Source organism: Oryza brachyantha, chromosome 5 (genome assembly GCF_000231095.2).
Source record: "Oryza brachyantha chromosome 5, ObraRS2, whole genome shotgun sequence".
Classification (NCBI taxonomy): domain Eukaryota; kingdom Viridiplantae; phylum Streptophyta; class Magnoliopsida; order Poales; family Poaceae; genus Oryza; species Oryza brachyantha.
Window position 1 is genome coordinate 5118810 of NC_023167.2, and position 16709 is coordinate 5135518.

The following is a 16709-nucleotide window of genomic DNA, read 5'->3' on the forward strand; positions in this document are numbered from 1 at the left end:
ACAAGAAACTATGGGTCTGTTTGGTTGCCTGTATGTTCCTAGCATGGTCCATAGCTTACATCCAGGTTGCTCTCAGCCTGGCTGAAGTGATCCAAGTTGCTCTGTTTGGTTGTCTGTATGGGTTTATCCTGGATGACCTGTGATAGTGTTTGGTTGGCTGTATCTCTAGATACTGTATCTCACATATGGTGTTTGGTTGGATGTTTGGATTCAGAAGTTAGGTTTTTATTTTCAAGCAATCCCATGTTTTTATTTTCAGGCTGGGTACGGCCAAGTTTTTGCATGGTTGTTGCTTGTACATTTCTAAACACTATTCTATTAAAACATTGGCATTAAACTAATCAACAGCATGACATCTCCTAATATGTTTTTATATGCTGAAAAATGATATCATCCCAAAAAAAATGCCTTAGAGGAGTTGTTTCTTACATGAGGGCTTCATACTAATCATAATCTGTATTTTATCAAACTCATTGTACAATCCTCAAATGATCAATTGTAGACTTACATTTGAACGCTATATTGACAAATCACTGAATTGTTCTGGTGAATGAAAAATGTACATATCAGTATCTTACGGCGTCTTGTCTTCTTATTTTTCTATCTTTAGTGTCATACTGAAGATTACACTTACTCTCCAACTGACAAACGGCTTATACACGATCTCATCAAAACCAGAAATTTACATATGGAACATTTTACTCATCCAACTCAACAGGGATTGTATTACTACGAACCCATCTGAGATACTTGCAATCATGCTTTAATCCTCTCTCGGAAACCTCTCCTTTGCCTTGACTGTAAATCAGCAGGGGCATTATTTCTCAGGATTTGTCCTCCTGTTTCACCATCCAGCAGTTGCTCTTGGTGCGGAAGGGAATGACCTAAATCTGTGATTAGATCTTCAATAGCTTTAACCAACTCATTGGTTGGTAAAGTGTCAATGAATTTAATCCAGATTTCGCAAGTTGTAAATATGGGTGCGAGAATTCTTAGGCTTGGTGAAGAATTGCATAGTTGATTTCAGACCAATTGTCAAAACCAAACCTGACAGGAGGAGAATCTGAAATCAGGCAGAAGTGAGCACATGCATATTCATCTGACTCAGATCCACAAAATTCAAGGGAAAATACAAAAGATAAGATAATTACATTTCCCATTGCAATAAGCCCCTTGTCAAAGAAGAAAACTATTCCCAGGAAGGAGAAGAATACTCCAAAGCCTGTCAGGCCTAGCCCAATCTCTGGTGAAGATAAAATACAGATGTCATGAATCATTGAAGTATTGAATAGAATGAAACCAGAACTATGCCACTACCATTGTTTCTGCAATGCTCCAGCCCTATCCCACAACAAATCTTAGGTTTCCATCTTCAGTTTGACTATTAGTTTTGCTAACTCTAGCACAAGTTGACAATCATAACACCTATATAATGTGCTTGTAGAAATCTCAGTTCACACGAACATGCAACCAAAACCATCTTCACCTATTTATGCAATGCAACCTTGGATTTGTACCTCCATGATATTTGTATAGAACAATCACACGAACATGCAACCAAAATCAACAAACAGCAAGCAGAATCGATTGAGTACAGCAAGCACAGATTAGCAAACTGGAAGAAAGGTCATTACGAGTGGAGTAGTGGGCTTCTTCCGGCGGCGGCAAACAACAAACAGCAAGAATGAATTTCATGCTGCTGGCGATGGGAAGACGATGGCGTTGGCTTCTTCTGGCGGTAGGACACTCCGTCTTTCGGATCTAGTGTGGTTTGGGGGGAGGACGGAGGAGCCATCGGCGGTCGTGCACGCAGACGACAGATGCACCGGCGGTTGTGGATCTATGGACGACCACGACGACTGACGAGGCGCCGGAGACTCCGGACGGTGCGCAGACTGAGGACGGTACCGCACAAGTCGGAGGGAGAGGGCGGCGGCGGCGCCGACCACCTTGGGTGGCAGCGGAGGATAGGACGGCGCGGTTTGGAGGCAAAAGGAGGTCGTGCGAAGGCGACGGGAGGAGGCCATGGGTGGCGACAGGAGGGCGGCGTGCCTGTCGACGACTGGCGTGGACGATGGCGCTGGCCGGTGTGAATGGCGGCCGGAGGAGGCGGCGGTGCGGATGGCGGCAGGAGGAGGACAGCCCAAACCCTAGCTCGTGGGTGGGAATCGTGAAGGAGCAAATGGGGCTGAGGGAGTTGAGGCGTGCGCGACCCCTCTCGCGTCCTGCATCCGCGCGCCCGCCTGCTGCACCCGCACGTCCCCGCGCCTGCACCCACGCAGCCCGGACCAGAAGAGATGCTCAATCCGGGCGTTTCCCTCGGGCCTGGCTGAGAGGGTGATTTTGCATGTACTGGGCAGGCCCTGGAAGACACGCAGCCAACCAAACACATGCTAGATGCACGAGTGGATGCGATGCAGGCAGCATATACGTAACCAAACACACCCTATATTATCCCATTCATGCAAAAAAAACAAGATGATCATATCAAACAAAAAATGAATAGTCATATTTCTTTCACCGTACGTGAGCCAAACATCCCTCAAATCTATTTGGAGGTTTGGAGCACTCCATCTTGGAATTTTGTGTCCAGGTGATATTGATACCAGATATAGTTCTGAGCAGTGAAATCGAATATTGCAACGTGAAAAACTAATAAATGTAGGTATGTTGAAGAATGGAGGACTAGCTCATCTATCCCATACTCCATCATAAAAATAACATACGTGGAGAAAAAAGTGGTTCCAACAGATACTTCATCCTATTTTTCAAAAATAATATATCATCCATACCGAAAACAGAAACACCAAATACAATGTTCCTCTCTCCCCACACCATTTTCCAACCACCAACACTTTCCCCCATTCTAGATTAGATTGAGCGAATCCCTAGTGCCGTTCATGTTGCTCGTCGTCATCGTCGCTAGCCATAGCCAAGGCCATCCCCCATTTCATCCTCTTTCTCTATGATTTCGGCAAGGTGGCGACATGGAGGAGTGAAGGTGCAGAAGAAGGGGGATACATATTTGGATTTGGAAGGGGACCTGTGCTCATGAGCAGCTCGCGCCCGCGCCCTTCAGCCACCCCGAGCACGCCGACGGCTCCACCCCACGACCGACACTAGTGTGTTCCTACTGCCAGCCTAGGTCGCCAGCACTTACGATGCTGACCACACCCTACTGCCGCTCCCAGTAGTTAGGTTGGGTAGCTAAAAAATATTATTAAAATATACATGAAGGATGTAGGGTGGGATATATAAGAGGAATGTCTTTTGATGGCTATCCAAATGGTACTAATATGGAGGATCAAATGTAGATGGGCTGCGAGAGGAAACGAAGCAACTATAGTGCCGGTTGTAACGAGAAAAAAGTTTGTATGACTTCCGTTTAGGACTATGATAATATAATAGGAATCATATAGGGTGAAAATGGCTAAGCGTTAAAATAGTGAGACTGTTGTTTCAAGAACTGTTTGGAATCACAAACCGTGTTTGGGAATTTTGGATGATTCAAACACTGATATGCAATATTTTTTGCTTCTCGTACGTCGCAACGAACCTGAAAATGCTCTTTGCGACACTTCCACGCATTCTTACGACAAATCTCCAGTCAATGGCAGTAAAAAGAATTTTTCACGTTTGTAGCATGCTAGTAGAAATGACCCAGGCAAGGCGAGATGAATTAAGCAGCATGGCCATCCATGAGCAACGATCGATCGCACATGGTAATTAACATGGCCTTTTTGAGGGCCCTGGCACAAACTTTTGCGAGATTTGTATGCTCTCTCCCAAAATCATTCTGTATTGCTAGGGCAGCCAATCTTGGTGAGCTTTGAATGTTCTTTGGGAGGTAATCTCTAATATTTTGTTCCAATTTTGACAGATACAGTGGGGGGCAAATGCAAATCTGATGGGAACCATTGGCATGCGTCCTCTTTCTCACTGGAAAATCAATACATTTAGGGCCATCATGTCTTTAACTGATGCGTCGATTGTCGTTGCTCACGAAACTGACAGTAATTTCCTGTATACCTAGAGTTGCTTGAAAAAGGAAGAAAGACCAAAGGCACTTGAACACACAAAGTTTATACATTATATATTTGTGGATATTCGGATGTTTGGATCCAGGAGTATGGGATGTATCAATCTAGACAAGTAGACATACATATCTATCTTTTCGCTTCTGCTTATGCTTATGAGTCAAAATTTAAATTTTCAATCATAAATTTAAAATTATTTTTTTTGGGTTTTTTCACCAAAGTTTATTTCTAACCTTAGCTTTTATATCGCTAAGAATACATATATAAAAATTTTATTCATAAATTATTTTTCATTTCTAAATATGCCGTTCGTTTATTTTATGAAAAAAGTCAAACAATCACCCCCTATAGTCAATTGTTGCAGTGTGAACTCCTTGAATGGGAGATCATAGGACCCTTTTTTATTCAGCCTACAAAGCCCAGGAGAAATTGTTAGTTCAAATGTCGTGATGTACTGAATACGTGGAAAAATCGTAAAATCAAAGTAAGTATATTGGTTGCACATAGGCTTAATATCTTGCTCCTTTGGATGTTCTTATGGATTATTTGTATGTAATATAAGCGATGAGAATAAGAAAAACCTTCTTGGAGTGAATGGGAGTTTGCTTCCTTACCTCCTGAACACTCATGATGAGGGGTTACTACCAACTGCATTATCTTCAATGTGTTTTTCTTATCTTTGGTTGGCTTCACCAGTACAGAACCCTTTATCGGCAACGGCTCATTTTTTTCGAAAAAACGGTCCGTTACGGATAACTTATCCGTAACAGCTCAAAATATAGCTCGTTTTAAATATGCCCGATAGGAATGACCTGTTACGGATATAAGATTATCTGTAACGGGTCATAATTATGGACCGTTACGGATAATCTATAACGAGATAAAACCAAACCCGTTACGGATGAGAGCGTATCGGTAACGGGTGTCATAGGACGAACCATTACGGATAACTGACCTTATCTATAACGGGTCATAATTATGGCCTGTTACGGAAACTAACCGTATCTGGTCGGTAGTTACGACCCGTTACGGATAAAAAAATACACATTTTCAAAAATGATATTGTTCGTTTTTAAAATTGTTCCGTATGGAGATATGTCTAATAGAAAAGTTGTAGATTTTGATAAGATCTACAACTTTATAATTGACATTATTTTTATTTGAGATTGTTTATATGCTCAAATATGTATTATAGAACATTAGATCTATTTTGAGAAACTAAGTTTTAATTTAGAAAATAATATCGAATAGATATGTGCTTTGTAGAGAAAGCGTAGATCTTGGATAGGTCTACAACTTTGTAATATTTTTTTTCATTTGACATTGTTTACATGTCTAGATTTGAATTTCTCATTGATTGGTTATATTTGAAATACATGATAATTTTGAATTTTTCAAATGACATCGGATGAAGATATGCTCCATATCAAAGTTGTAGATATTGAGTTTATCTACAACTTATAATTGACTATATTTTCATTTGAAATCTTTTTTGTTGGCCAAATATACGTTATAATTATTTGAATATATTTTGAAAATGAATAGTTATAATTTTTAAATGACCTTGGATGAAGAAGATTCCTATATGGAAGCTGTAGATCGCATCGAGAACTCTAACTTTGTAGGTGAGAACTTTTTAATTTAAGATCATATAGAGATTCAAATATGCATTATATGATTTGAAAATTAATAGTCAAAAGAATAAAACGGAAGAAGCAAGCAAAAGTGCTTCGTAGGTGAGATGATTAGAGCGTGTTTGTAGAGGTGGAGGTCTTTAGTTTGAATCCTGGATTATCATATATATATATATATATATATATATATTATATATATGATGAAATGATGGTGTTAAGCATGCTAGATAGCTAAAATTAGAAGTATTTTTTTTTGTATTTCGAGTGTATTTCTGTAACGGTTCGTAATCATGACCCGTTACGGATATATCATTTCCGTAACGGTTTGTAATCATGAATTGTTACAGATATATCATTTTCGTAACGGTTCATAATCATGACCCGTTACGGATATATCATTTCTGTAACGGGGGTTTACCCATTACCGATGATTTTTCATATCAGTAACCCTTTGTCCATAACGGAACCAATACCCGTTATCGATAAGGGTATTGACCCATGACGGATATGGTGTTATGTACTAGTGCTTGATAGAGTTTAAGCTTCTAGAATCGGCTTACCGTCCTATTGGGTTAGGTCCTTGAACAATGTTAAGTGGATAGCACAATGACCCTTGGAAAGAGTGTGACTACACAAGCCTATTAAATGTGTCTTGTGTCTTTAGAGAAAGCCATTAATTATGATGATTCATCACTACCAACAATAATGGTAATGCGACTAATGGTGCTAGAAGTCCGTACGTCGCCTGTTGGTCATCATAAGCTAGGGTGATGATGGCGAATGGATTGATGGGACCAAATAGGGGTGGGTGTCCCTATTTTCTATGCCTACCCAATGAGTGATAAGTGTCTTCCTTTCTAAATTAATGCTATAGCATGGGGCAAACAATATTAGGCCTAAGGCGCTATGAGGCACTAGTAAGAGAACCCTGGTTCCTATAACATCGACATTAACAATCTTTGTGAATATGAGAGTTTATGTGGCTAGCATATGGATCTTGGCACACACTCCAGTGCAAGTTTTGTTATATTTTATCCCTCTTATCTTACCACCAACAGTAGTCAATAATCTCTGACATATCTTGTCAAGCCTGATACGATCGGCTTATGAATCTTGAAACTACCCTAGAGGCCTCAGATCCCTTGTATTCGTGCACCTAAGTCATTCGTGATCATTCCAGGCTTGTTGACATAAAATAGAAATTCCTTCGTGATCAATCTTGACCTTTTGAGATAAAATAGGAATCCCCGACAGGGCCTCCATAGGTCGTACTAATCTTCCTCATTTGGATTTGACGCCCTCATATATCCCTACTTTTATTTCTGACGTATACCTTTGTCCATAAATATAAGGGATTCCGAGGATGAATCTGGACAAATGCTTGTCGGACGGAATGAGTTGTATTCAATATCAACCAACAGTAACATGATAACCATAGTGGTATGGCCAATTAATATCTTTATAAAAAACTATGTGCATATTAGATACTACATCCGTCCCATAATAACTTCATTTTTTCTTTTTTATGTGTCCAACGTTTGATCATTCGTCTTATTTGAAAAATTTGTACAAAAACTTAAAAAAATTAGTCACATATAAAGTACTATTCATGATCATCTAGTAAGAATAAAATATTAATCGTAAAAAAATTCAAATAAGACGAAGAGTCAAAATATTGTAACGAAAAACTGAAAATGATCTTATTTCAGGACAGGGACGGAGGTAGTACAGACATGCGGCCAGATTTACTACAATGGCAATAATATTTTATTTATCATTTGATAACGATAGAGTAAATCTAGAGTAAAATGTATTCTTGGCACCACAAATTTAGGTGTGTGCAGTTTAGTCTCACCTCTTTGTTTGAAAAATACTCACCTGAGTCATTCATTTCGTTTTGAGTGTATAAATCTCATTGAACACATCATGTGGATTGTTCATTGACAAATTGGATAACATGTTGACCTAACATGTAGTCGTGAGTCACATTGACAAAAATGCTTAGGCAGTAGTTAGACAAGCAATAAAAATGTAAAGTAGCCTCCATACTACTTCATATGAGAGATTTGTTAATGAATACAATATCTAATAGAAATTGATTTAATTTATTAATTTCCTTTAGATTAAGTCGTGGACCTCGTTTGACCCGTGAAAGATCCCCTTTGTTGAAATATTTGAAAAATTCCTAAAGTGAAGACAGGGTTGGCTTATTAGCTATCATGCATTTCCATGTTTACAACAAGAGGTCAGCATGCACCCACATCTTTTCGCTTTTGTTTCTACTTATAAGCCAAATTTTGAATTTTTAACCTTAAATTTAAAGTTAATTTTAAGGTTTTTTCACCGAAGTTTATTTTTCAGTTATGGCTTTTATCACTAAGAATATGTATATAAAATTTTTATTCATCAATTATATTTTATTTACAAATATGTTATTTTTTCCATAAAAAATCATACAATCACCCCATGGCGTCTAATGTAGAAACAATAACTTACATGACATTTGTTTAATGGCATTTACACCCTCGAAACAAGATGAGTGACTGTGTAACTGTACTCAGTGTATTTTATTCTTAACCCCATTCATCTGTTGTAACATGACATATGATTACAAATATGTCATGTTGTTTATATTTAAATTCCAATTTCACCTCTCTACTACACAACTACTGGATGAATGCAATATAATTGAATCATACTATTAGATGTAAAGCAACCAGCTGCTCAAAATCATTCTAAGGGTACCTCGGACAAACTTAGCAGTTCCTAGGCCAACGGTAGTTAAATGCAGTAGCATATAATTTCATAACTTATGAACAAACCGTGTCCACAAAATATTCTAATCTAAAATATACCTACATGAAGTTGCATCTTATCAATTCAGCTAGCAAATGCATTCAGATCAGTTTTACAACTCATCATCAACCCCAAACATGCTCTGCACAGTGAAACTCGGTATCTTTAACAAGCCTCCTGAATACTGAGAAAGCATTAGACCATAAAGAATCATTACAGTGAAAAAAAAAACCAGCTATATCAAGGTAACCAAACCTAGCTGGACGGAAATAACAAGGCTCTGCAATTATTACAGCTTCCATTTGTTCAACTTTTTCATATAATTGTACTAAAATTACAAACCTGCAGTAAAATATTTTTCTAAAATTTGTATTATCTTTTAGAAAGGAAATTTATTGACCTCAGATAAGATACAACCACACCAAGACAACTCCTTACCTCTGCATAGCTAAGATGCACACAGCCAAAACACTAGAAAAGCAGTTTGACATTTATTACTAATAAGAGCATAACCTAGCTAAGATGAAATCATCGATCTAGACTGTGAGTTTACCTTCATTGAAATTATAAATTGCAGGAATTAAAATGTATAATGCTCTCATTTCAGACATATAGAATGCAGCTATGCGGATAGCATAAAACATGAAGAAGTGATGCATTGGTAGAAGCATTGAAGTATGTCAGAAAATCAGCAAAATAAACCGTGTAACTGTATTTTAATTCTACATACAAAAAAAATTGTATTTTGATGATAAATATAAAGAGTATTGGCTGCCTGACTGCAAGTATCATGTGGCGCAAAGAAAAATGTGATAAACACCGCCTGATCTTAATGTATCATTTCAGACAAACCTTCTACTCTGTAGAAATACAATGGTCTAAACTAAGAACCATTAAATTCAGATCATCAGCAATCCTATATAACATTTTAATTTAATTTTCCCAGTTTTCTTATTATTTTTGTAACAATTTTTGGGGACAAAATTAGAAGAACAGACATAACTGCTCTCATAACTGGGATACTGAAGTTGGGCAGATTTCTCCATTATCCCAGCAGGCAAAAAAAAAAGAAAAGAGGTTGGCCAAATGAGTTTTTCCTCAATGTTGATGACAGAAACCACACGTGGGTACGTAGTTTGCATCAAGTTTTTGAAATGTACTGGCGTGCACTTCTAAACAAGATGCAAATAAATTCTGAAGCATTGTGATAATAAAAGGCCTAGGAATCAACCGTTTTGATATTTTGAGTTCTTTCATGCTTTCATAGTACTTCACGAGTCAGATTGAATCATTGACACAAAAAAAATACAGCAAAAGTACTAGAGGAGAGAAAATATGCAAATTCAAATACATCTATGAAGTTAGTGCTAAGTTATGTAATGGATGGAAGGACAATTATCTAATTTTTTAAAACATAACAGTTCTGTTATAGCAAAATTGAAGCACAACTATAAATGAATAGCATGGGATTCTTAGTGCTAACTGAATCTAGGAAATCTTAGTACCTCAATCATCAGTGGCAGCCCACATTAACATACTTGTATATGTTTGCTTTATCAACTGTTCTCGTATTGTATGACATGTAAATTATTCAATGGATTTGTTTATTGAGTTTGAAGAACTGGTGCAACAATCTATGAACCTCTCCGTAATTTTGAGCACGAGTAAGTCTTGTCTTTATCCATTGGGGTAGTTTGTCAGTAGGGCAAGAGGAATTCTTGTTTGATGAATTATGGGCATAACGTGAGTCAACCAATAGCATTGCAGCATAATCATTTACATGCCTGATTGCCCTGCCTGCAATGAAAATATGTCATCATATAAGAACTTCAGTCAAGTATGTTAAATGTTCAAATGAAGTAATTTACCAATAGATTGATTCACAGCTTTCATGCATAAGTTCTCATAGTACTCTCGTCCACCCTTGTTGCACTTTCTTAATATATCAAAACCAGGCTGAAGTTTGCATTCATCATCATATTTGCTGCTTGAGTTATCATCTCCAACCAAAACTGAGTTAGAAATATTTTCTATATGCTTTATGGTCTCTGTCAGCTCCACATCAGATGGACTTGGGTAAGGCAACCCAACCATTACAACACAACGGCCCATCCCATCACTGAAGTTTATGCCTTCAGAAATTTTCCCACCAACAACAGCCAACAGAAGTGCCCCAGTGATTCCTGTATCTCGCGAACAATTGTTACAGGACTGGATTGCCTCCTTGTATTCATTGAGCGTCGTTTCGACATCAACACTGTTTTTTGGCTCTCTAAAGACATATTTCTTCTTAGAAATCTTGGAAATCATGCCTGAAGATTGCCATGCATCATAAACGCATCTTTCATATTCATAGGAAGCGAAAAACATTACCACCCCTTCAGGCACTATTGTCACTACATTGCAAAGAAAGCGGCCAAGCTCTTCGATCTGTACAGATGGAAAAATAAGAATAGAAGCACCAAGATGACATGCTCTTGAATAGAGCACACGACAAAAAAAAAAGTCAATACCACAGCACATACAAATGCAATTAACATGACAGAGCATGCTATTTTGAAAACTTGAAGATAATTTATTTTTTAATATTATTTAAGTTTAGAACCTATGGTATATTTGTTTAAAAATATACATTATTTCTACAGCAATAGGATTACATGGGCATGAACCTGCAAATGCATTATGACACTGATTTGTATTTTCAGTACACAAATGGTAAATCATACAAGGAGCGAACAAGTCTACTACAATTGACATTAGGTTCAAAATATTTGTGCTTTGATGATTCAAAACTCACATATTTGGAAAGGAATAGCTAACTGCAGTACTAACCATATAGCATCCAATTTAACTTATATGTTAGAGTACCAACCATGGGAAGAGAACTCCTTGAAGTGTAGCTGAAATCAAAGGTCATGCCTGATGGCCCACGTGTAACAGCTATAGGAAGAATACTCTCTGGAGGAACGATATGGTTGCATGTGAAGAATTTTATATCACTAGGAGAAAAGCTTGGAAATAAGCGTAGCCTTGTTTCTTCAATAGGCTGGAGGGTACCACCAGCCAGAATGACAGCATGCGCATCATATGTAACCTGAACAAGGAAAGTAAGATTGACAAATTATACATGTTATGTAAATTAGACATATACTCATGTCACATGCAAAGCAAGTTTACAACTTACAGCACCTCTGAAAAGATTTTATCTGCACTAAGCATCACAAATTTAAGATATGCATCTTCAGGTTGTCCGCTGAACTTTTTCCTTGCAACTATGATTCTTCCATTATCATTGCAGTTCAATAGGGAGCGCAAAAAATCAGCCAATGTCTGAAAGCTTGCTATACTCTTTCCTTCATCATATTGCTGCTGGTGACTTGAATGATTCATGCCATCTTGATTGATGATTAATTTGTTCGCATATCCACTTACCTGCAAGTCAACTGTCAACTGATCTAGACACTGCATGGTGGAATGGACATGTGGCGCAAGAAATATTTCACCTTGTGAATTATATTGCTTTCCTTCACATACTGGCAAAGTTTTACTATATTTATGTTATCGATATCAAGGGAGAATAAGAATTGGTTTATAGTCATAGAAGTCATAGAGCAGGCGTCATCTTTGTTGTTTGTCAGAACTTGTAGAAACGACCATACTAAAACAGTCAATGTTTGGATGTACCGTCGATTCCCAGCTCCCAAAACACTTTGAAATCTATTGAGATATGCCTCCAGGTGGGAAAGAATTGCCTTCAACTATCAATTCAACAAGAAAATAAGAATGTGAAAATGAAGGTAGCTCTAAAGTTGAAGTAAACCACAATTGGAACTTTGTTAACAGAACATAATGGTAGAATCCTACAGCCCAAATTAAGATCAAAAGGAAACCACCGCTGAAGCTCATTTCAGAAGGAGCAGATTTTTTTTTATGACGAATTTCTAAATAAAACATGAATCAGGAGAATATCTTTTTCATGATCTTAATGTGTGCTGTAACACACCAGCAAAATAAAAAAGAAGTCTACATACAGTTATACCTCTGCATATGCTGAGCATTCCAATATCTCAGTCTTATAGTCAGGACAACATTATGAGATGCGCATTAAGGACAAGATTATGAAGACATGTAGTAGGGATAATTAAATAAAAGGACTTGGACAGAAGTACAAGAAAAACAATTATAATTAATAGTACCAAAAAGATGCAATACTGAGCCATATTGAGAGGGAAAAGTTAATGTTACCTGAGAAGATGTGATCCTTGAGTTGTACATGCTAGTGAGAGAGTCTGCTAAATTGTGAGCTTCATCTATTATGACAACACTATTCTTTAGATTAAGGCCAAGCGATTCTCTAGCAGACTTGAGCAGCAAAGACTGATAAGGAAGGACGACTAGGTCAGCTGTGCGGACCAAGTCACGTGCACCGTAGTACGGACATGTTCCAATCTTCTTCCCTAATTGCGCCAGATCCTCAATGTCCAATGCACCTTGCTCTGACACTTCACTTTTGAATTCTTTCTGAAGACTCCTCTTTCGTATCATCGGGCACCTACAAGAGGTCTTTGATTGGCACACCTTTCTGTAATCACCCTCAACCTGCATATTCAAAGTCACTTCACTCATTAGTACTTATTGACTTACTGATACTTGCAGCATGTTGTTGGTTTTTTAAAACAAGTACTCTTCTGCAATTGTAAGTATGATACAAACTGCTTAAATAGTAAATACTAAGAAAAGAGTATATAGTGGTGTAAAAATAACTACAAGCGCACTAGGTGTAATGTCCTGTGGAAGTGGAATACACAATGTAAATTTATAGTGTGTTACTAGCAAAACATCAAGAGACAAAGTTAAGTTAAGATTGGAGGGCATCAAAGAAATCAAGGTCGAGGCGTAATAGCAATCAGACCTGCAAGTCACATCAGAATGCCTATTGCCAAGCAATAAATTCAGCTACAAAATTGACAGGTGATTTGTTTTCTTGTAAGGCTTGAACTGCACAGGCTGATGGACAAACATTCCAAAACAAAATTGGCAGACCTTAGCTTTGCTGCTCTTCTTGGTCTTCTGCAGCTCCAGGCACCTCTCATTGATCCGGTTTGCGCTCCCCAGCTTCAGAACATCTGCACACAAATGCACCAAAAATCAGCACAACCAATTACCCCACTACCAAAAGAACAGAAGGGAATCACACATGCCCCTCACCCTTGTTGGTGCACAAATTCTTCCTGGATCCCAAGCACACTGTCCTGAGCCGCCGTCCGAATTCCGTCTTCTTGAGCTCTCCTACGAACTGAGATAGCTGCGAGTGAGTGCGGCTAGTGAAGTACACCTTGGGAGTCACCTCCTCCTCCTCTTCCCCGTCCTCCTCGCTCTCGCTACTGCTACTACCACCACCACCACCACGATGCGGCCGCTTCCCCGCCTCCCACCTCATGCCGTCCTCGCCGTCACTCTCGTACTCCTCGAGCAAGAACTCCTCGTCTTCCCCCTCCCCGAACCCCTCGGATTTCTCCGGACCTGCCGCCTTCCTCGGCGCCTTGCCCCGCGCCACGGCGGGAGGCTTGGCCTTCTTTGTGCTAGGCTTCTCCGGGGGTAGAGGCGTGAACTCCCGCATCCAGTCAGGATCGTCATCGTCTCCTACTCCGTCGCCGGCTGCAGCGGCGGTGGTGGAGCCCCGGGCGGCGGCGGCGGCGTCGCGGTGGTCCACGAGCCACTGGAGCGCGCTGCAGATGATGCTGAGGGTCTTCCCGGTGCCTGCGGGGAAGCGGGTAGCTGTCAGCAGTCCGGAGAAGGGCGAGGCAAACGGAGAAGCGGCGGCGGCGGTGATCTCTCACCGGTGGGGCTCTCGAGGAGGGCGAGCGCGCCGGGGCCGGAGGAGAGGGCGCCGTAGAGGAAGGACATGAAGTCCGACTGGATCGGGTACGGCGCGAACGGGAACGCCGGGAAGTCTCTCCGCGGCGGCGGCAGCGCCGGCATTTCGCCCCCCTTTTGCTCCGGCCTCCGGGCGCAGCGGCGGTGGTGATTGGGTTTTTTCCCGCGCTCGCGGCCGTCGGCGAGACGGGGACAGGGTGAGAGAGAGGGAGGGCGAGGTGTGGGGGGTTTGGCGCTTTAAGATTCGTGATACCGGTTGTTGGACCGTCAAACTACATTGCTTTTTGGGCTGTGGGCTTTGAAAGTAGTGGGCTAGATGGGTGAGGAGCTAAGGAGGCCCAGCTGAGCCTCCGAAAATCGGAAAAACTGAAAGTGCCAATTTGATTCAAACTCCGATATTCGAGGTCTGTCTCGGGAGTTTTAGATTTTGAGAGTCCTGAAAAGTCAGCTGCTCCAGCTTCTGGCTTCCTAGTTTATTTTCTAGAATCTGTAACTACAGATTCTCAGAAGTTATGGACTGTTTGGGCCAGCTTCTGGCAGAAGTAGCCTTTGGGAAAGCTGCAGCTGGGAGAAGCTCACTCAAACATGCCCTTATTAACAGTATTCACTTCTGCGTATCATTTGTATTATTTAAAATTTTTATATGATTATTAATTATTTTAGTGTGATTTGTTTTATCATTAAAAATTTTAAGCATAATTTGTAATTTTACATATTTATATGAAATTTTGTATAAGATGAATGGTTAAATATAGATCTAAAAACTAATGCATTAATTAAGAAAACTAGAGGGGTATTATTTAGAAGAACCAGAGCCTTCTCAAAATATTGTGTGGTACGTGTTGTGCTACTCGCATGTGAAATTATACCACGATCAAGAAGAGGGTGAGGGTATTGAGAGTTGTTATATCACAGGGTGTTAATAGATCAGGACATATGGGTTATTTCATACCTCATTTCACCCCTTATTTATCTTAAGCTAAAAAAGAACTATGAATTTGACCCTATCTCTTTTGGATCCAGTATTCCGTTAATTACCACACCTAAATTATCACGTTAGTATGCTTAATAAACTTCAAAGTGAGACACCCCTAAACATTCTGTACCATTATCACATACCATTCACTTTCATAGGCTGACCAGATTTGGTTTTTATATGATATGAAAGTGTTTTAGAGCTGAAAAATGCTTTAAAGTATCACTTATTCCACACAATATTTATAATCTAGATAATTCTTTGCCAGCTATATAGTGGAAAATTTTCCTATAGAAAATATATTTTGTAAGATGTATAAAATGCTCTTTTCTACTTGGAATAACATTACTTTTGCAATGGACCTACTATATGAAAACATGCAACTGAAAGTTTTCTATATATTTATATTGCAGACTATAAATTTTAAAAAAAACCAAGTGCAATTTCATTGTTTGGTTATTCATTTGAATATTTAAAAGTAAATAATTTAATAAGAAAAATCATTAAAAAATACTAAACAATCGTTGGAGGAGGAGGATGTGGTGAAAGTCAGCGATGGGCAGTGGACGCGAAGCACCCCGGGGTGGCCACACTGCATAATTAAGGGCGTCACACTTAAACGGTGCTACAAAAGTCATGGATCCAAATACCTCGGCCCGCATTACGAACGCTCCATGGGGTCACCCTCCTTGCTGATGTAGACTGGCATGTGCCCCTACGGTGCCTCCCTTGATGCTGCCAACTACTTTAGGCGAAGCTACTGGTACATCACCAATGTCGCGGCAAATGAGGTAGAGGAATTATCATCGACATGGAAGAAGGGAGGTGTGGGGCGGGCTGGCAGAGAAAGGATGAAGAGGTTGAAGGCAGACATGAATGCCATTGGCGACACAAGAGAGAACTAGTGGGAAGCTAAGGATGGGATGAGATATGACACAGAGGATGAGAGTCGATAGGCGGAGAATAGATTTGCCAAAAGACGAGGATAAGCTTAAGGATCGATCGGCTCGATTCCACGTGTGTTGCTGTCGGTTTTTTCAAATAAATACCAATAATATATTATAGGTGTATTTTTTTTCTAGAACATCTAGTAATACTATTGGTGTTAGTTTCTAAGAGAATCAACACCAATAATATAATATATTATAAATGTTGGTTTTTAATTTTTGACTAGATGGGAGGGGTTGGGAGGGTGAAAAATGCATCATTGATGCTAGTTTCAATTGCACGTATTAGCGGGCGTTATCATGGTTTATGTAGCAGGGACATGTAAGAGGTGATAATCTTTTTTGCATTAAATGCTCAAGCATATGAAATGAACTTTATTGTAAGGAAAAAAAAGCAATTTTATAATACTTGAGAATATATCAGGAGGTACCAAAATTTCAG

The 16709-nt window shown here is 39.3% G+C and overlaps 1 protein-coding gene and 1 long non-coding RNA gene across 3 annotated transcripts; both read right to left on the reverse strand.

The window, feature by feature from the left end:
* Positions 1 to 413: 413 nt before the first annotated feature.
* Positions 414 to 2251, reverse strand: LOC102704058. Its single transcript, XR_423502.3, has 3 exons — positions 1635 to 2251; positions 1152 to 1243; positions 414 to 1063 (listed from the first exon to the last, which is right to left on the reverse strand). It is a non-coding gene; the product is annotated as an uncharacterized LOC102704058 (long non-coding RNA).
* Positions 2252 to 9867: 7616 nt separating this feature from the next.
* Positions 9868 to 14499, reverse strand: LOC102704147 (ATP-dependent DNA helicase DDX11). Of its 2 annotated transcripts, XM_015837377.2 has the most exons (9): positions 14308 to 14499; positions 13676 to 14227; positions 13511 to 13593; positions 12713 to 13066; positions 11971 to 12225; positions 11657 to 11899; positions 11340 to 11561; positions 10336 to 10897; positions 9868 to 10264 (listed from the first exon to the last, which is right to left on the reverse strand). In XM_015837377.2, the coding sequence occupies exons 1-9, from the start codon at positions 14447 to 14449 to the stop codon at positions 10059 to 10061; spliced, it is 2619 nt and encodes an 872-aa protein (XP_015692863.2). In that variant the 5' UTR covers positions 14450 to 14499; the 3' UTR covers positions 9868 to 10058. The 2 variants fall into 2 exon arrangements, with proteins under 2 accessions (XP_015692863.2, XP_040380068.1); XM_040524134.1 differs by lacking the exon at positions 11971 to 12225.
* Between the last annotated feature and the right edge of the window lie 2210 nt (positions 14500 to 16709).